General features: G+C 45.0%; 1 protein-coding gene across 1 annotated transcript in view; it reads left to right on the top strand.

Moving 5' to 3' along the window:
- Myo6 (myosin VI) overlaps positions 1–20,376 on the top strand; it is a 165,690-nt gene that overhangs the window by 109,015 nt on the left and 36,299 nt on the right. The window contains exons 15-22 of the mRNA XM_023718672.1: positions 1,368–1,440; positions 3,792–3,919; positions 6,062–6,157; positions 6,404–6,577; positions 10,125–10,163; positions 11,566–11,659; positions 19,157–19,287; positions 19,379–19,456. Coding sequence (XP_023574440.1) covers positions 1,368–1,440; positions 3,792–3,919; positions 6,062–6,157; positions 6,404–6,577; positions 10,125–10,163; positions 11,566–11,659; positions 19,157–19,287; positions 19,379–19,456 — 813 coding nt within the window. The remainder of the gene's footprint in view (positions 1–1,367; positions 1,441–3,791; positions 3,920–6,061; positions 6,158–6,403; positions 6,578–10,124; positions 10,164–11,565; positions 11,660–19,156; positions 19,288–19,378; positions 19,457–20,376) is intronic.

The following is a 20,376-nucleotide window of genomic DNA, read 5'->3' on the forward strand; positions in this document are numbered from 1 at the left end:
CCTCTTCTTTGGACTGCTGTTGATGTGCATGATTAGGTTATTTGGGGTTGCTCTGTCCCTTTATGTGTGCGCACAGCACTACAGACTTCCCTCCAGATGCTTTTATTGTGTCTCATAGGACTGGGTATGTTGTGCTTCCATTGTCATTTGATTGGATGAACTTTTTAATTTCTTCCCTAATTTCTGTGATTCATTCAAGCATGTATTATTTAATCTCCACGTCTTTGTGTTGTTTCTGTGGTTTCCTTTGCTGTTGCTTTCTGTTTTGATTCCACAGTGATCCAGTGTTTTATATTTAAGCATGCTTTATGGCCTACAGTATTTTGTAAAAGTCCTACGTGCTGCCGAGAAAAATGTGCATTCAGTTGTTAATGGATGAAGCGCTCGGTGTAGATATGTAAGTCCGTTTGGTCAGTGGTGTATGTTTTGCACAATTTTATTCTATTTTTGTCTACTGGGCTTCCTGGCACATGTCTGCTTTTGTACGTTTTAGTTATATGCTGTAGGTAAGCCACTTCTGTCATAAAACGCATGAAATAACTATTTAGTAGTGAAATACTTTGTCTGAAAATGTTTATCTGGTCACGTTAGTCCTTCCATTTCCATGTGAAATGTTATGTCCACCCCTTGCTTTTAAAATACCCTAATCCTTCCCTTCCACGCCAGACCAGCAAGAAGCTTTGTGTGGAAACCGGAGCTGTGTGAAGAGAAGATGCTTCCTGATTTCAGTTTACTTTTCTAACAACCCTTTACTATAAATGGGACCTTTAAATTCAGATTAGGTTTTGATGTGCGGTATATAATCTTTTTCAAGGTCTGGCCAGATAGCTCGGAGGACTAGAGTGCCTGCGTAGGCAGAGCACAAGGGCAGGGTTCGATCCCCAGTGTGCTGTGCTGCCCCCGCCCCTGCGGCGTGCTGAGAGGGCGAACAAGTCTGGGCGTGGTGGTGCGCGCCTGTAATCCCAGCGCTTGGGAGGCTGAACACAGGAGGATCACTGAGAGTCTGAGCTATGGGGTGAGACCCTGTAGACCCTGTACTAAATTAAAAAAAAATCTTTTCCAGAAAAATGATACTAGGTTTATTTCTAGTGATCACTTTTCACTTATATTTTATGGATACATGTTACATAGTTTTCCACAAATGATTTATACCTTATATGTGAAGGTTTTCGAGCCTGTTTGCAGGTAATTGCTATTTCCTCGACATTGAAGCCTGGCTGTCTTTGGAAAGCCTTCAGTGCTATATTAATTGGTATAACCCTTTATTTTTCTAAAATAAATGTCACAATTAGAAGTGGCACACAACATTGCCTTCATTTAATGTAGCCGTATTTCTGTGTCCGTAACTGTGCTTGTTTCGTGTATAGGAACAAGAACTCTACCAGAAGGAAGGCTTAGGTGTTAACGAGGTGCATTATGTGGACAACCAGGACTGCATAGGTGGGTATTCTTTCTGTTACACCATTGTGGAATAACGTTGGGAGGGGCAGTAATGTGCCGTGCGTCGTTGCTCTGTGCCCTGGTTGACGCTGCTAGGAACTGTGAAAACTCTTGTATGTACTTCTTTTCTGCTGCTTCAAAGTTATTTTTTCTGTCAGGGCATGAAATTCAGCTTTGATGAAAATTTTTAAAATTTTTCTTCTGTTTATTATGATGTGTATTTTCCTACTTGGAAGCTAACATAAGAGACAGGTAAGAGGGCCAGTTAGTGGGCAGGCAGCGGTTGGATCCCACCCAGCCTGGCTGCAGGGGCGGCTGCCCAGGGCCTGCAGGTCCCTCTCCTGTGCATGCCTCCTGCGGGGTGCGGCCTGGGGTCCACAGGTCCAGGGGGTGAGATGAAGGCAGCTGGCCGTGCAGCAGCCTCAGCCTTCTCTTGCTCTCCACCACCCCTGAAGTCAGCTGCTGCACGAGCCTCGCGTGAAAGCCCAGGAACCACATGGTCAGGGATAAGGTGCTGCTTGCAGACGCGTTGCCCAGCAGCGCTGCCTCGGCACGGCTGTGCCTGTCCTGCTTGCTGCCAGCACTCCTGCCATGGCCAGAGGTGTGCTCTCTGCGGCCGAGGCAGCGAGGACTGGTTGTCAGTCATGTCAGTCAGTGTAAGCACCATTGTTGGTGTTATTCTAGGCAAACACAGCACTTCTTAACAAAATGAAAGCGATCCTGCAGGCACTGCTGGTCAGTATTTTCTAGGGAAATAGGAGATGTATGGAGGCTGCTTGTTCACCCAGCATCGCTGGTGAGCTCTGTCCTTTCTCACTTGGGTGCCACGTACTCTGGGGTTGCCCTCTGCTCAGAGCTCCTTCCTGTGGGTTTGTCCCCCAGTTACCACACTACCCGCACCTTAGCACACCTCAGCGCAACTCAGCGTACCTCAAGGCAGCTAAGGGCACCTCAGCACAACTCAGAGCACCACAGCACACCTCAGCACACATCAGCGCACCTCAGAGCACCTCTGTCTACCTCAGTGTACCTCAGGGCAGCTAAGGGCACCTCAGTGCAACTCAGAGCACCACAGCACACCTCAGCACACATCAGCACACCTTAGAGCACTTCTGCCCACCTCAGCGTACCTCAGGGCACCTCAGTGCAACTCGGGGAACTCAGCACACCTTACGGTACCTCAGTCCACCTTCCTGTACCTCAGTCCACCTTCCTGTACCTCAGTCCACCTTCCTGCACCTCAGCATACCCACATACCTCAGTGTGCCCTCACCCACTGGAGTGTACCCTCCTGCACCTCATTGCACCCTCCTGCACCTCAACACACCCTCACCCACCTCAGCACACCTTCCCTACCTCAGTGCACCCTCCCCAACCTCAGAGCATCCCCATAAACCTCAGAGAATCCTCCTGCACCTCGGTGCGCCCTCTCCCACCTTAGAGCATTCTCCCCCACCTCGGCATGCCCTTACCTACCTCAGCCCGCCCTCTGCACCTCAGTGCACCCTCACTGCCTCAGCTCACCCTCCCCCATGTTAGCGCCCCCTTCCGTGTATTCTGTCCCTTCCTGCAGCAGTCACTGCCCAGGCAGCAGCCATTTCTAGTCAGTCTCCAGTTAGAACCTGGGTCTTTCTTGCTGGGTCTTGGAGCCCTGCCCCATTCAGCAGTTTTATATGCTGTGTTTAAGAAGTTTTAAAGTTATCTTGTTATGTGGGAAAGTTAAGCAGCACATATCAAAGGAGCGTAACATTTTGCTTTGTGGGGCCATGCTGGCCTCTGCACTGCAGGACTACCTGGGGCCAGGGCCTGAGAACCAACCCAGACAGCAGGAAGACTCTTATCTTAAAAAAAGAAGTGCTCACTTTTTGCTAAAAAGGTGTATATGCAAAAGCTCTCATTGTTTCTTTTTTTCTTCTTCTTCTTTTTTTTTTTTTTACGGAACCAGGGATTGAACTCAGGCCCTTGCGCTTGCTATGGCAGTGCTTATTCCACTGAGCCATCTCCCCAGCAGCCGTTATTTCATTTCATTTTGCAGATAGATGCCATCTATAAAAGGGGAAATTTTAGATTCCTTAGCCTTTCAAAGTTTACAAATGGAATTCCTGTATTAGTTGCTTTATCCATGAAGTTGTTTTTCTGAACACAACACTAAAACTGTGATGTTATCTTTAAACGAGTGGCCAGGTCTCAAATAAAAATCCTCTGTTCACCACAGCCATTGGTAAAATATTTTCAGAATTGTTGACTACATGATTTCTAAGCAATCCTTAAAATGTGGCATCAATAAGCTGTTCACCATATCTTTAAAATGTTTTTACCCCATCGAAGTTCATTTTTATTTTTTAAAATAGATTTAATTGAAGCAAAATTGGTGGGAGTACTAGACATTTTGGATGAAGAAAATCGCCTTCCCCAGCCAAGTGACCAGCACTTCACTGCCGCGGTTCACCAGAAGCACAAGGACCACTTCCGACTCACTGTGAGCTCGTCCTTGTGGACTCGAGACCCAACGGAGAGGGTGGTCTTGGGAAGGGGCACTGGGTCCTGGCTGTTGTTGGCAGTTGCATTTCGTGGGGGCTAGGGCCGGCGCCTTCTCAGGGGGGCACTGAACTTCACACGCCATGTGTTTGGCGGTAGTGTTTTATGTCACCAAGAGTGTTTCTTTCTGTGAAAAGTAGTCTTACCTGAGACGGGCAGTGACCTCTGCCTGCTGCCTTCGTGTTCTGCCTTCCGAGCTAAGTGGCATAAATTGCCTTTTCCTACCATGTGACCCTGATCGTGGTCCAGGGTTGCGGCTCGAGTCATAAGCTGCCATCCACACATCTGTTAGTTCTCAGGGAAGGCAGTGGTGTGCAGCCCTGAGTGGCGGCAACAACCCACCTCAGACAGCAGTAGCCCATGCATTTGGTCTCCTTCTAGGGAGCTTTGAGTGGAAAACCCACTCGGGCAAGGGAAGCTGAAAGAGTAGAGGGCCAGGTGGCACAAGGGAAAGGCAGCTGCGGAGACAGTAGAAATGAATGAGCAGGCACTGCTAAAAATGCGCTTCTGAGAAGGCAGGGCTCCCACACTGCTGCTGGGCAGAGAGCTGTGCTTGACTGAACCTTTGTGGGAGTGAGAAGAGAACCTTTCTCCCGGAGGCTGGGTTGTGCAGCTGGAGTGCTTCCTGCATTTGCCTGATTCTGTGTCTGAGGCAGCACAAGATCTACGGCTGTCCATTGCACGCCACTTAGTCTTGTGGATAGCCACCGCAGTTGGGCCTGGGCGTGCTGCTTAGGGCCACGTGGTGGTGTTGGGCTGCTGGCTGGTGGTTCTGGCCTTGAGCTGGCAGTCAGTGCAGGAGCGTCTTTTTTGTTTTGGTTCAGCATTGACAGAACTGCAATGTACGCATGCATTGCCTGTCATCTGGTCCTTCTTAGTACATTAAAAAAGGAAAGAAAATCTAAAAACAACTTTAAGAAGATCATTTAAAACTTCAGTGGTATATAGGTTAAATGGATTTACATGAAAAATGAATGTAATCATGTTGATCTTTAGGGTCTGGAATCCCAGACCTGCCTGCTCCATTGACTTGGAATTTTGTGTGCTAAATATGTGTAATTTGCAGCCTGTGTCTAATACTGGCGTAGAGGTGTTAGAAGCAAACAAAACAGTGTATACCCTCAAGAAAACGTGTGCAGAGGTTGAGGCTTATGTGCTGCCCACTTACTCTCCGCTCTGGGCTCTGCAGCTCCGAGCACGTGGTGCATGGCCGCCTTTGTCAGGATCTGGGTACTCTTCACCAGCATTGTGATATGAGTCCCAGAGCACGTAGGCTAGAGGACGGCACCGAGCAGTGCCAGGGTGGATTTGTTGAGGAGCACACGAGGCAGAGACTGGTAACTAATACTACAGGTTGTTGCCTTTGCAAATGTAGGCACTTGGCCCATCTCTGGGGCACGTGGCAGTGCCAGGCGCTGTCACAGGCTTACACAGTCCCGCTCAGGTTCTAGTGTGAGCGAGCCGTGGGTGTGGCTTGTGTGGCAGAGGAGTCCACATGCAGACAGAGGAGCCCGCACGTCGGGTGCTCAGGGCTCCCCGGTGCCTGCAGAGGCCACGCGGTCCTGTGAAAGCAGCTTGGAAGCTTGAGTGATGTAAGTGTGAGAGGTGGTGCGGACACAGTGCACAGCTCAGTGCGTAGTTGTTCCGAGGTAGACTTGGGCTTGTTGTGTGACCCAGGAGGGCATGGTTTGAATCTCGGGGTGTCCCAGTGCTGGCTTCAGCTGTGTCCGTGGCAGGCAGCATGTGAGTCCTGCAGTGGGTGCTGGGCGTGGAGGCATGGGAGTCTCCCACTGCCTGAGATAGTGCTCAGCCCCGCGAGTTGCCCGCTCTGCGTCATGCTTGCTCCTGAATGGCAGACTTTTGTCTGCTCGCTTTGGTCTTGCAGTCTTTCTTTAGGAGAGTGTGACCAAATATGTGCCGGACGCCACTGGTGTCTTAGGCTGTACTCAACGTTGGAAAAGCAGGATAAGTGTGAAAATTACCTTCATAATTTTCAGTATTTCATACCTCAAGTGTTGTCTGAAGGAACATTATGCAGTCTGTTTTTGAAAATTTAATAATGCATGGATGTATTATCTTTCAGATTCCCAGGAAATCCAAGCTGGCGGTTCATAGGAATCTCAGAGATGACGAAGGCTTTATCATCAGGCACTTTGCAGGGGCTGTGTGCTATGAAACAGTGAGTGTGACGCTTTTAAGTTTGACAATGAGCGTAGCGCGGCGTGGTGCTGCCGCCTCCCGCCGGCCTGGAGTGGCACCGCTGCCGCCTTCAGGTGCTGCAGGTGCTCGCGGTGGCCGAGGAGCTGGCAGGCGGTGCGGAGAGCAAGACTACTGCTGCCTGCTGCCCAGGGTGACCACTGGGCTGGGTGCGCGGGGATGCATGTCACCAGGCGAGCTGAAGCATTCTGTGTGGTTTGTTTTCCAGACCCAGTTTGTGGAGAAAAACAATGATGCTTTACATATGTCTCTTGAATCCTTAATATGTGAGTCCAGAGATAAGTTCATACGGGAGTTATTCGAATCGTCCACAAATAACAACAAAGACACTAAACAAAAAGCAGGAAAACTTAGTTTCATCAGTGTGGGAAACAAGTTTAAGGTATTTATTTTGAAAACGTTTTGACTGTATTTAAAATAAAATAATTCTGTGATACTCCAAAGTGGATAATGTAGATCACTCACTGTCACGAGTGAGCTGCCAGAGAAGACCCGTGGTGTTGGCTCTTGTCTGTAAAATACCGTGGCCCAGCCCTGGTCGCTGCCTGTGCAGAAGCGACTGTGGCTCCTGGTGCACAACGTATCTGGCTGCCTCTCCTGATGCTCCTGCTCCGCGACTGCCTGTCGACCTGTGCGCCTTCTCTGTCCCACGTGTCTTCTGCTTCCTTCCTACTCAGCAGCTTTCTTTTAGCTGGAGTAGGCCAGCTCCAGACGGCTAGACAGGATAGTAGAGAGGAAGAGCAGGCACAGCAAGCCTTCAGGTAAATGTCGCCTCGTGGACTCCTCTTGCACAGTGGCTACACGTCACAGAGAGCCTGTCTTGAGTCCGTAATTTCATTTGCACTTTGTTTTCAATGCATGTTTCTCTCCCAGGGCATCACTGGCATGCATATGACACTAAACCTTAAATGGAGTGTTTGGTAGTTTCTAAAAAGATGAGGGTTCACGCATAGCACACTCTTCAACTTGTTAGGGAACATTCACGTATCAACTTAGGATCAGGAATTTATCCTTTGGAGCCTGATAAGGAATTGTTACAAAGTATTTCTTAGAACGTGAGGGCCATGGCGGCTGAAGATAGAGCCTAGTGTGAAGCCCCTGGGTTAAATCCCCAGTGCCACACACAGAAAAGAAGGGAAAATAAAAAGAGCACTACAAGTTGGTTATATATATGTTTTTTAATGTATGTAGTACAGGGTCTCACTACACAGCTTGGCTTCGTAGTGATGCTCTTGTTTTCAGCCTCCCTAGTGCTGGGATTACTGGCATGTGCCACCGCGCCCAGACTCTGGGGCTGGCTCAGCCCGCCCTGGGGGTGGGGCTGGTGCAGCATGTGGTGCTGGGGATTGACCTGCAGTCCTTGCGCTTGCCTGAACAGGTGCTTTGTCCACTAAGTGAGCTTTCTCACTGGCCCTTGGTTATAATTTTGAATATAGAAAAACAATTATGTTACAAGTTTAATAAACAGAGAAGCATAACACTGTACATAGAACAAAAAATAGAGTCAACTTCTTTTACTCATTCGCACAGTTACTTACAATTAAACTCTGTTTGCCTTTTGAAGTATAGACTGTATGAACAGTGATATAATTGCAAACAGTGTTTATCAAAATAATATAATAGCAGCTGCAGTAAGACCTTCAGATTCCTTTCTGCTTGAATTGGGCCCTAAATAATTTACTGTGATGAAATCAGAGTCCTTTGCGATTGAATTGGGCCCTAAATAATTTACCGTGATGAAATCATGCTTCCCGGGCTGAGAATGTTTACCCAGCATATGTGAGGGGTGAGCCCTAGTAGTACCCGCCTAAAAAATTTTATTTCCAAAAGCTAGATTATTTTAAAAATGGGAATATTAGGTAGCTGAATTAAAAATTTTAAATTTTAAGTCACATTCATTAATTATAAGTTCCTAATTTGCTTAACATGCAATATTTTTAATTTATTCTTCCATTCCTGATTAGGCACTTAATAGATGATTTCAAACATAGTACATTATTGGTATGTTTCTATAGTGCCAGCTATAGGCAGGAGGCTGAGGCGGGAGGAGTGCTTGAACCAAGAAATGTGTTTTCACCCTGTACAACAGAGTGAGACCTAGTCTCAAGAAAACAACAAAAAAGTACATTCATTTATAGGAAACAAATATTCATCAAGTACTGTCCTACTGTAATATTAAAGTAGCACCATTGGTAAGGATATACCTGTAATTTTAGACAATATAAATAAAACTCCTCTGGTTTAGAAAATCTTGGGTTAAGCCTTTATAAGTTGTTTATGTATAGTTAAATATAGGTACAATATTTCATTATGAAAGCTATAGCTGGTTTTAAAAATACCAGTTTGGAGTAAAAATCTTAATAGGGATTCTTGGTTTCAAATATAGTTGACTAGCTCAACAGATTAAAACTGAAGTATGTAAGGTAATAAGCACAAACCAGGTGATGAGCAGTAGTAATGTCTCAGGCGTCCGGCACGATGGAGGCCAGGTTTTCCTTGGAACAATGACCAGCTCCTGTTTCTTTATTAGGCTTTTGCTCATGCTGGAAACCACGCTCACAACTCACGCTTGCCAGGCGGGCGCAGTGCCGCTGACGCGAGGCCCTTGCCTTGCTGCTTGTGAGGGCTGCATTTTGATAAGTGACCTTCTTTTCTCTTTTTTCACTGTTAGTGTATTTTTACTGCTTCCACTGTTGTCACTGAATCTCCATTTGGAGAAATCTTGTGGACTACAGAGCACAGATTTTGTGACAGTTGTTTTCTTCCAGAATTAGTGGCTCTCAGACTTGCTCGAGTCATGTGGGAGCGTAGCTTGGTAGGTTGTCAGAAGTCTCGCCAGCTAAGCCAGGATATGACTGTGTCTCTTGGACCTAGCGGCATTCATTTCAGGCTCATAGCTGAAGCCTGTGGTGCCTGAAGTGTGTGTAGAGTCAGAGAGTGAACTGGCGTCAGGCCCGATTTGGGATTGTGCCTTGGCCGTTAGCTCGGGCAAGTCATTTATTTTCGTGGACCTCTTCTGCCTATGAGGGGAGGCTGGCTATGCACCCGCGTTGGGGGTGGTGTGTGACCCTTGGTTGGGCTGAGCTGGTCAGTGCCCATGTAAAGCTTTGAGCAGCGCTGTACTCCGGGGCGAACGGCCTGGTGGCTTCAGTTGTGGTTACGGCCAACAAAATACTAATGTAAGAATAGCGTTTTAATTTCCCTCTAAGTAGTATAATAAGGATTTTAGTATAAAATCCACACACTGGAATTTTCATAATTAATTTACTTTGTAGAATAATAAAGCAGATAAATGAGTTTAGTGTACTGAACCAGAGTAAATTATAATCAATATTTTAAAAGCAAGAAAGCATAGTGTCTTGTCTTATAATATCCATTTTCCATTTTTTAAAGAAAACTGTTGCATTTCTTAAAATAATTGATGTGTGAAAGGTTTTAAGAAATAGACCATATGTAGCTAGGTAGGGCAGTTTTGTTCATGTTCACATTTGGTAGAATAATCCGGGTAGACATCAGCAGTGCCTATTTCAAGCATGCCCTCACTCTTAGTGGCTTGTGGCACAGTGTTCCCGGTGTGGCACGGCCTGAAGTCCTGTAGCTCTGTTCTCACGCTGACTGCACCTGCTTTCTCCTTTCCTCCCCTGTTGCCGTATACGCCTTCCTCGCTCACCCCACCTGCACAGCTGTGTAGGGCGTTTTCGTATGACTGGCTTTCGGTCTTTCATGATACGAGTTCTGTGGAGTTGCAGCCCTTGACATTTTCTGGGCCATTGTGCATGAAGCGCTGAGAGTCTGCGCATGAGACACTGCGCTCCGACTCTGGTGTGTGTGCACGTTACTGCGTGCTGTTTACTCGTGGGGAATTAGTGTTGACTCCTGTTGTGGTGCACTTGAACTTCTTGAAATAAACTCATTCTTTTCCTTCACAGACACAGTTAAATTTGCTTTTGGATAAACTTCGAAGTACTGTGAGTACACTTGAAAATAGAATACATATTTCAAACAGTCCTCTAACACTGTTATTAATGTTTACCCAAATAAACACAGTAACTCTAGAATAGTTAGAAATATATTTAATTCCCTTCATTAAAATACGTTGTTGTGGGGCCGGGGAGATGGCTCAGTGGAGTAAGTGCTTCCCTGGCAAGCGCAAGGGCCTGAGTTCAATCCCTGGTGCTGAAAAAAAAAAAAAAAAAAAAAGTTGTTGAAATGGTTATTTTTTGTTAGATGTGTTCTGAAGAAAGGCCAAATATGTATGTAAAGTCAAACTTGTACAAAATACGGAGCTCTTTGAGTGCTATTGAGATTGGCGGAGAGCTTCACAAAGGTGGAAATAATTAGTAAGCATGGAGGAGAATATGGCTTTTTAGGATTAAAGATAAAGTCTGTAACTTAATTTCATTTTATTACTCTTGTACCATTCTTCGGACATGCCTCTGTTGGTATGGAAAAATGGACATAGATTTTGTTCCTTTACAAAGGCAAAATCTGTGGGAACCTGTGTTTTTTTTGACTGTGTGTCTTAGTGACTCACTCTGTATTATTAAATAAAAAACAAAAACTGCCATAGAAAGAAGTTCTGAAAAAAAAAATCTTCTTTTGAATATTTTCATTGGCTGCTGACACTTATCACCCAAGATTAAGCTGCCGAGAAAGGCATTTTACTTGTATTTCTGCTGTAAGTGCTACTCTCAAAGCAATGGGAGAACTTGTTAGATTTATAGAAGTATGTTCCAGAAGTGTTTGCAGTGAACATCTTGTTGAACAACTGTTCAGTTTCTCAAGGTTCCTACTTTGCAGAGAAAGTTATTTGGAAGTCTAGTATATTAGCTTCAGTACAAGACAATTTCATTGCTTACACAGTCCGCTTTTTCCTCATTTAGGATAACCTGATAGCCACAGGAATGCCTTTTGGCTTTAATAAATTTTGTTTAACAGATTAAAGTTTCCAGCTGGGCTTGGAAGTGCACACTTGAAGTCCAAGCACTGGGGGAGGCTGAGGGAGGAGGATTAGAAGTTTGAACCGGGGCAAGCCTGGGCAACTTAGGTCTAGTCTCAAGATAAAAACATTATAGAAGGGGTGGGTGTGCAGTTCAGTGTGCAGCCCTGAGTTCAGTTCCCAGTTCTGCAGCAGCAGCAGCAGCAGCAGCACAAACCAAAAACAAGACAACCCCAGCATTTTTGAGGTAGAATGAAAAGCTTGCTGGATTTTGTATACGTGTGCATTTGCAAACATTTTGTCATTACAAGGGCATACTTTTTATTTAATCTCTTTTCATAGAATAATATCCTTACAGAAATGTGGGTCAGTAGCTTGAGACTTGCGAAGGACGTTCTCGGCGTCCTCTCAGCACTGCCTTGTCGTCCTAGGGCGCAAGCTTCATTCGCTGCATCAAACCTAACTTGAAGATGACAAGCCACCACTTCGAAGGGGCTCAAATCCTGTCCCAGCTCCAGTGCTCAGGTACTCTCGTGCTCTCTCCTGTGTGTCGCGGTGTGTCAGGCAGTCTCACAGGCCCTGTGTTTCCAAGTGATTCACTGTAAGCGTGATCGTTTCTGAATACACTAAGATTTCTACCTTACTTCCTTCCAGACTTGCATGGGTGTTGGCTCTGTTCAGGTTGTGGCCCTTGGCCTTTCAGGCCCATGCTGCCAGGTTCCCTGGTCAGCCTTGGCTTCTCCCAGAGACTGTCCTGGGCCTCCAGATCTCTGAGCTCGGCCAGCGGCCGGCTCCCTCTCTGTGGAAGGCTTGGAGTCGCCACGCACCTCTGCCTTCTTGCACTCACTGCCTTCTTGACCAGAAGGGACTCCCTCCCTACTTGAGGCTTACATCCTTGAAGTCCATCCCTTCCTACCCTTCTTGTGCATCTTCAGATCTGATGATGCATGTTCTGCCCTTCCTGTTCCACTTAAGCACATCAGAATCTCATCTCAGACCACATTCCCTTGCAGCTCAGTAGTCGATTTGGATTTCTCAGTCCTCTGCCTTCTACTCACCTTTGACCCCAAGAGAATTGAACTTGCTTCCTGACAAGGTCACCGGTAATTGCCTGGTCTAAAATCTGAATCGGTTTTGCAGACCTAAATGAGACCCTCTTAGCGGACTTCACAAGCAGTTGGCTGCGTTAAGAGCGCAGCCTTCTTGGCCTGTGAAATGAAGTGTGCCTATGTTGGGTTTGTCGACTCAGTTTTGTTTCCTGGGTATTACCTGTTTCAGGGTCTAAACTAGGCCAGTTTTCCTGTTCACTGTTTGCCAGCTCTCTCCAGCAGCTCTGTGTGATGCTGGGATTCCTCTCTGTCAGAGCGTCTCTGTTGGATGCCCATCGGATGCTTTACAGGCCGAATCTTAGGTAGTTTTCACATCTAAGCTGTCACGCAGGTCTGGTGGCGGCTGTGTTGGATCGCATAGGCCCCCATCCTCCGGGTTTCTTGGACTCCCGTTGGTGTCACTGCCTCACTAGTGCGTGATGCTCCACCCCAGTGCGGGCCGTGCCCTCTCTGCCGGCTTCTTGCTGGACTTCCTTCTCTTTACACCGGTTAGCACACGAGGCCACGTGTCCTCGCCTGCGTGTCCCTAATTCACTGATCCTGTACTCTGTGCTGCAGCGCACCGGCTTCCCTTCCTGTTAGCTCTGTAAGAGCTGTGCTGCCGCAGGCCTGTGCTGCTCCTTGTTTGGGACGTGTTCAGCACTTTTCCTTTGTCTTTTCCATCTCAGCTGGATTGTTACTTCCCATTAAAGCCTTTCCTGATGTTCCTATTGTAGAAGCAGGCCTTAGTTCACTGTGCTGAGTTCCTGTTCTTTTATCTCATGGTCCTAGTTAAAATTTCAGCTGTATCTTGCATGATTATTTAAATTTTCCCTTCTCCATTCACAAGTCCCATGAGAGCAAGGAATGTATCTTGTTTTGACTTACGCAAAAATCTCACTTCCCTGGCATTTACTAAACTTAGTAAATATTGGTTGAATAAAACATATGATCTAGCAAATATAAAAATTTATGACTAATTCTGACAAGTACTGCACAATCAATTCAAATTACTCAATTTTTAGATGTAGAGAGATATATTTTGTGTATTTAGGATGTTAGAGCTTAGAGTTTAATTTTTTTCCATTTGAATTCTTTTTTAGGTTTTGTTTAGCATAATGCAATTAATTTATTTCCTAAGTTGGTATCTATTGTCCTAGCAAGTAATGCATGTTTAAATTTAGCTGTTTGTACTATTAGATTAGCAGAGTGTGGGCTTGCTGGTACATTATCTAGGCTCAGTCTTCCAGGCAGTGGTGCATTTCAGCATGTTAAGATATGTTGGCAGCCTAAAAGGTAGCACCAGTTTATAAACACTTGATTTATTTTGAAGTCTATTGATAGCATAATGATACAAAATTGATTCTAGTCATGTAGCTAGGTAATGAGAGAAGCAAAAAATAACAATAAGAGATGGAAATAAAAGTACTTATGGAGTGTCCCAAGATAAAGATATTTAAGATTTATATTGTTTTACCTTTCAATTTTCTTTCTTTCTTTTTTCCATTTAGAAGACAATTAGGTACCAGCAAGTTAGCTTAGTGGACTAAGTGCCTGCTTAGGCAAGAGCAGGGACAAAGGTTTGATCCCCTGCTCCACATGCTGTGCCACGTGCTGCCACCCTGCTCTGTCCCCCCCCCCCAGCAATGAGCCAGCCACTGAAGCCAGGCGTGGTGGTGCATGCCTGTGACCCCAGCGCTGGGGAGGCTGAAAACAGGAGGATCACTAGCAGTCCGAGCTGCATAGTGAGACCCTGCGCAAAGAAGATAACTAATTTAAGAAACTTTCTACTAACAGTACTCTCTTCTTATCAGCCACACCAGTGCAAAGAAGGGGAGGGAGAGAGAAGCTAGGTTTTCTTCCATGCAGCCTCAGGGTGGTGCTGCCTGTGGTAGCAAAGGGGGCTTCTGAGTGCAGGCAGCATCGTACCAAGCAGGTCAGGGGGATTTCTACAAGGAGTAGTTGAGTTTTAGAATTCTTTGTGCTGCCTAAGATCCTAAGAGTGCGTTAGCTTCAGGTGCTGAGAAATCAGTTGTAGGTAGCTAATGTGGGAAGCTTCGTGAAGTTCTTTTTTTTAGGTTTGTGTGTGTGTGTGTGTGTGTGTGTGTGTGTGTGCAGGGTCTCAATATGATGTTCTTTTTTTTTTTTTTTTTTGCAGAACTAGGAATTGAACTCAGGCCCTTGTGCTTGCCAGGGAAGCGCTTATTCCACTGAGCCATCTGCCCAGCCCCACTATGACATTCTTAATGTTCATGTTTTGCACTGGTAGGGAAGGCCTAGACTCTGAGTGGTGGTGTATACATTTTTAAAGGATACTTGATGGAAATGGACAAAAACTGACAATATCAGCAAAACTTTATGTTTTTCTCCAAGGCAGGGCCTAGAGCTAGAACTACTTCCAAGATTTTTTTTTCTTATTAAGAGAGATGTTCTTTGTGTGTTTCATTAATTTGTCTATAATTTTTATATATATTGGCTCTATTAAGACTAGTTAGGTGCTCTGTTCTATTTTTAATGTGGCATATTCTATTATGTATTTGTAACATAATTAATACATAATGAAGTTATTTCTGATGTTTTTCTATTACAAACAGAGACCCATTGACATTGGACATTGTCCACAGCTTACCTTTGTCCAAATGTGAGAAGTTGTAGGATAGATTCGTAGAAGTCCAGCATTTCTGGACCATAAGTACAGATACTGTATCCAAATGGCCATGCCAAATAGTTGCACCGGTTAACACTCTCACTTAGAATGTACGTGTGTTTTCCTCCACTGTCATAATCTCTTAATACTACACTGGAACCTTGTTCCTGACTTAATTTGTTCTGCAGTTTTGGAAAAGATGGCCACGTGTGGGAAAGATGGCAGTGGTCGTGTTTGTCATGCAATACAGAATTTGCAAACAAAAACACAATTTTGCCAGACACTTGTTTGCAAACCAGATTAAGTTGTTTGCAAACACAAGCATTCATGAACTGAGGTACCACTAAAATAATATTTCACATCTTTGACAATTAGGTTAAAATTCAGTCTACCTAAAAAGGCCAACTTCTCATAAGATTATTTTAAGATAAGAATGTACTTATAGACTTCTACAGTTTTAATTTAAAATTTTTGACTAGCAGGAATTTAGTGTAACAAAAGAGGTAAGAGTCTGATGTTATTTTTGTTTCCCAAAACGCCATCCATCTGTTATAACAATTTTTATTGAAAATCTTATTTCCTCATTGATTTGAGTAGTCCCAGATACTGAAATTCAGGGTTTGTTGTAAATAAGACCTTGTCATTATATTTAGCAGTTGAATCTGTCTCAACCTATTTTACACTTTCCCTGACCTGAAAAGCTCACATTGATTTAGGCCTTGGATTTAAAATTTATTAAAGTTATACTGATAACAGATATTTATTCAGTGGACACATCATTCTAGTAGATTAGTTCCTCTGGGAAAGGTCTTTTTACTGACCCCCCCCCCGCCCCCCCCCGCTTTTGCTTAAGAACTGAGAAATGTATTTAACTACTTTGCTTAAGAACTGGAAATATATTTAACTACTTTTGGAGGACTCTTGTCAGGAATCTTGTTCTGAAATGACTTAGAAGGTGACCAGGCTTGCTGGGCATGGTGGCGCATGCCTGTAATCCCAATGCTTGGGAGGTTGAGCCAGGAAGATCATCGCAAGTTTCACATAAGACTGTGCTACAAAGTGAGTTCAAGGCTAGCCTGAGCTACATAGTGAGAACCTGTCTCAAAAAGACCAAAAAAAAAAGAGAGAGAGAAAGAAAGAAAGAGGCCAGGCATATGCTGTATTAGTCAGCATTCCTGTTGCTGGCCACAGACCTGTCACATGCAATCTAGAGGAGCAGAGGCTTAGTTTGGCTTATGTTTAAAGAGGATTCAGTCCGTGGTCAGCTGGCAGAAGGGCATGGTGAAGCAACATGGCTTAGTTTGTGCCAGCTGGAAAACAGAGCAGGAAGTAAGGCTAGAGAGGAAGGATCAGGGGAGCAGGTGCAGCCCTCAGGGCCACGTCTCCATGATCCGCTGTGGCACCCAGAAGTGTGCTGTCTGCTCCTGGGGAGAACCTCCTCCAGTCAGGTTGACTTCCACCTTAATTGCCACATCCCAACCCCTGTCAACTTGTAATCGAACATATCTCTTGCAGCTATACTTAAAACCTCCAAATAAAGGCAGTAGCAGGATCCTAATTCCATCTGGCGTCATGCATCTGTTGTACAACTGGTAGTGCAACAGTCTGTTCCCCAGAGGCTTACCAGGTGATGAAGGGTGCAGGTCAAAGTGTCTTCTGAGACTCAAGGCAAACCCTTAACCTGTGAAGCTCTATAAAAGTGAAAGAACAAGTTATATAATCCCAAGATACGGTGGCTCTCCCAATTACAAACGGGAGGGATAGAACTATAGAAAAAAGGAATAGGTCCAAAACAAGCCTGAAACCCAGAGGAAAACACTAAATCCTGTAGCTCTGCCTGGCATCCAGGACACATGGCAGCAATGTGAGTTTCAGAAGGCTTGGGTGGCCACCCTCCATGATCTTGTTTGTAGTAACAGTGACCTCTTTCTCTTGGGCAGGTTGCACACAAAGCCTGCAGTTTTCTTTGGAAGACGTTCCAAGCTCTTGACATGGCCAGCTTCCTGTTGTGCCCACTGCCTTCTTGGCCGTATTGCTGTTGCTGCGTTTTTAGGCAGTAGCCTCTTTGAGCAGTAGGTCCTTGCCTGGCCTTCCCGGCTTTCCTTTGAAATCTGAGCAGACTCCTCCCTGAGCCTCGCTGCTTTCTGCATGCTGGTAAAGCTTGTATCGTGTGGGTAATGCCTTATGCCATCGCCAGTGCTGGCAGTATCTGACACACTTGTACTTGGATGCCAAGCGTCTGAATGCCTGAGCAGGGGGACCCGAATCTAGGAGAACGAATTCCTTAGGAAGCTTTTCCTTAAATGAAACGTTTACGCTTTTACACCATTGGGTCTGCCGAGGGTGGCGTCATGCTGACTACTGAAATGCCTTCAACGCATCTTGCTTCTTATCTATATAAAAAGCGCGAAGTCCCCAGTTTACGAACATTGCAAACTTGTGCACATAGAATGGGTTTTAGGACTTGCTATTTTTATGCTTTACATTGTATATTTGTGTCAAAGGTGTGTAAGACTCACTTTGTTGGATTTACAAATGAATCTGACTTAAAGTTCTTTTGGAGTAGAACTTGCTCAAAAATGTGGAACTGGCTGGGGAGATCGCGCGGTGGCATAAGTACCTGCCTGGCAAGCACAAGGTCCCAACTTTGATCCCAAGTACCGTGAGCTGTGCTGGCCCAGGAACTGGGCATGGTGGCTCATGCCTGTAATCCCAGCACTGGAGAGGCTGAGACGGGAGGATCACGAGTCTAAACTGTGCATTGGGGCTGGGGAGATAGCTCAGTAGACTATGCACTTGCCTGGCAAGCATAAGGGCCTGAGTTCAATCCCTGGTTCCGCAAAAAAAAACACCCAAAACAAAACAAAACCAAAAAACTGTGTGTTAAGATCCTGTATTAAAAAAAAAAAAAAAAGGTCTGGGACTTATTCTATAGTAATACCTTGGCTTATGAGAATAATTTGCTCCTCTCATAATCTAAAGCACTTGCATATCAAAGCAGCAAGAGAACAAGAACCAATTGTGAGCTTGTAACATTCAGTGTGATGTACTACGTATATTGCAAGACACCGCTTGCTTATCAAGTAAAGATTTCTTAGAAATGGGGAATCTTCTCAGATCAAGTCACTCGCAATCCAGGGTTTGTCTGTATTTGCTTTATTCTTAATAGTGCTAATCTCTTCAGTAACCACACCTTCTTTGGACTGAGCTTACTCATAGTTCTTTCTGGACCAAAATTTTAAGTTCTCAATTTTTTCTGCTCTACCTTTCTTCCCTGATTCTCTGGCCCAAAACTAACACAAGCCATAGCCCAAATTTTGGGCTGTATTGAAATTTCTTTCACCAGATTAGTTAATTTACTGGCTTTCATCTCAGTATTCTGCCAAGTCTCATGACATGGGCAAGATGTAGACAAATTTTTTGCCACAGTGTAACACACAGGGCCTTTAATCCAGTTGCCAATAGAGACCTAGTTCCCAGCTGAAGTCTCCTGAGCCTGGCCTTTACTTCCCCATTCTTGTCGGCAGTCTGGGCTCTTGTGTTTCCACCTGAATCACCCCTCAAGCTGCTTACAGTGTGGCAGGGGTTCTCTAGCTGTTATCTCTGCACTTACCCACAAGGCATTGTGGGAGCTTTTAAACCCCGGGGTCAGGTACAGTCTCAGCAGTGGCTCCCATTTCTCCAGCACTGACCTTCTGTACGAGCTTTCCTGCTGCCGGATCTGCTGTGTGACACTCAGAGCTTACAGAGAGGCTTAATTTGGTTCTGTTTTGAGAGAATTTAGGCCATGGTCATCAGGCTCTGGAACATCGTGGCGAGAAGGCTGGAACATCGTGGCGAGAAGTCCTATGGGCAGAGCTGCTTAGTTCATGGTGGCTGGGAAGTAGAGGGGAAGCAGTGCCACAGAAGAAGGGGTGACGGACCAGACAGGGCCACCAGGGCCACAGTTTCGTGACCCCCCGGCATATCCGGAAGTGTGGCCACTGGCCCTCCAGGTGCACCCAGCACCCGTGGAGAGAGCACGGTGCCCTCACGGGGCTTACGTGTGTACCCAGCATAAGAACAGATGCCTCTGAGGATGGTTAGTCTGGCTTTAGCTAGAACTTGACTGGAGTAGCTGCAGGGAGATAAGTTGGAGCACAGTGGCTAGAAGTACGTTTCCTGTGGATTTTTCGTTGTTGACAATTCCTGCTTGTTTTCCCTCCCAAACATTGATGTGTGAAATTGTTTTATCATTCACAAGTTAATTTGGACTTCTGTGCAGTGATTGTGTTTTTATGGATCCAGGCATGGTGTCTGTTTTGGACCTGATGCAGGGTGGCTTCCCTTCACGGGCTTCATTTCATGAGCTCTACAACATGTACAAAAAGTACATGCCGGATAAACTCGCTCGGCTGGACCCCAGGCTGTTCTGTAAGGTACAGATGCTGCTGAAATGGAATTTTCACCCATTAGATCTTTCCTATTAATTCCTAATTGGAATTTAATCTGTAAACTTTTATTTTTCAGGCTCTTTTTAAGGCTTTGGGCTTAAATGAAGTTGACTACAAGTTTGGGTTAACGAAAGTATTTTTTAGACCTGGCAAGGTAAATATATTACTGTTTTAAACTTTAACATCATGCCTGTGAGCAGTTAGGGTTAATAAATGTTCTCAATTAATTAGTGATTTGTGTTATTTTTGAATCATACAGTTACTTGAACAACACAATATGTGTGTGTGTGTGTGTGTGTGTGTGTGTATGTGCATACAGAGTTTTCTTATTGGTGAGAAATTTATAATATGTAATTTTCTGCATAAATTTTGCAATTCTTACCAGCATTTGAATTAGAGAATAGTTTAATTGACTTTTTTATTTGCTTAAGTTAGGCAGTTAATCAGAAAAGACTAACATTTTGAGCAAATTGGAAGATTTTCTAGAGCATTAACTCAGCCTCCAATGATTTGAGATTGTATGTGCTGTGGGGCTCATTGCGACAGCATGTTTGCGGGGTAGACAGAGACCAAGCAAGCCAGGAAGCGGGACAGGGGACTGGACTGTGTGCTGGCCTCTGGCCAACCCTGGAAGGAATGAATACATGAATGCTTTGAATGTAAAGGGGTTTTTAGGCTCACACATATTCCTATAGTTTTAACATTCACAGTTTGTATAATGATTTATGACTGGATGTGTTCAGTAAGTGTGGTACTGTTTACAGTCCATCCTACAGAGTAATAATTGCATCCTCATTTTAATCATGACTGTAACTGCTCAATAGCCAATAATTATAATTGGATTAACCAAAATCATTAATAAATATCTTTAGGGGGCCTGGCCTTAGCTCAGTTGTTTAAGTGGCTGCTTCCACAAAGCTGTCAGCCTCAGGTTGCTGTAGTTCGATCCCCACAACACTCCAGCCAGCCAAACATTAGATTTATCTAAAACAGCCAGGGAGATAGCTCAGTAGAATAAGCACCTGCCTGGCAAGTGCAGGGTCCTGAGTTCAATCCCTGATACCACAAAATAAG

This window comes from Octodon degus, unplaced genomic scaffold (genome assembly GCF_000260255.1).
Source record: "Octodon degus isolate 3935 unplaced genomic scaffold, OctDeg1.0 scaffold00061, whole genome shotgun sequence".
NCBI classification, from domain to species: Eukaryota; Metazoa; Chordata; class Mammalia; order Rodentia; family Octodontidae; genus Octodon; species Octodon degus.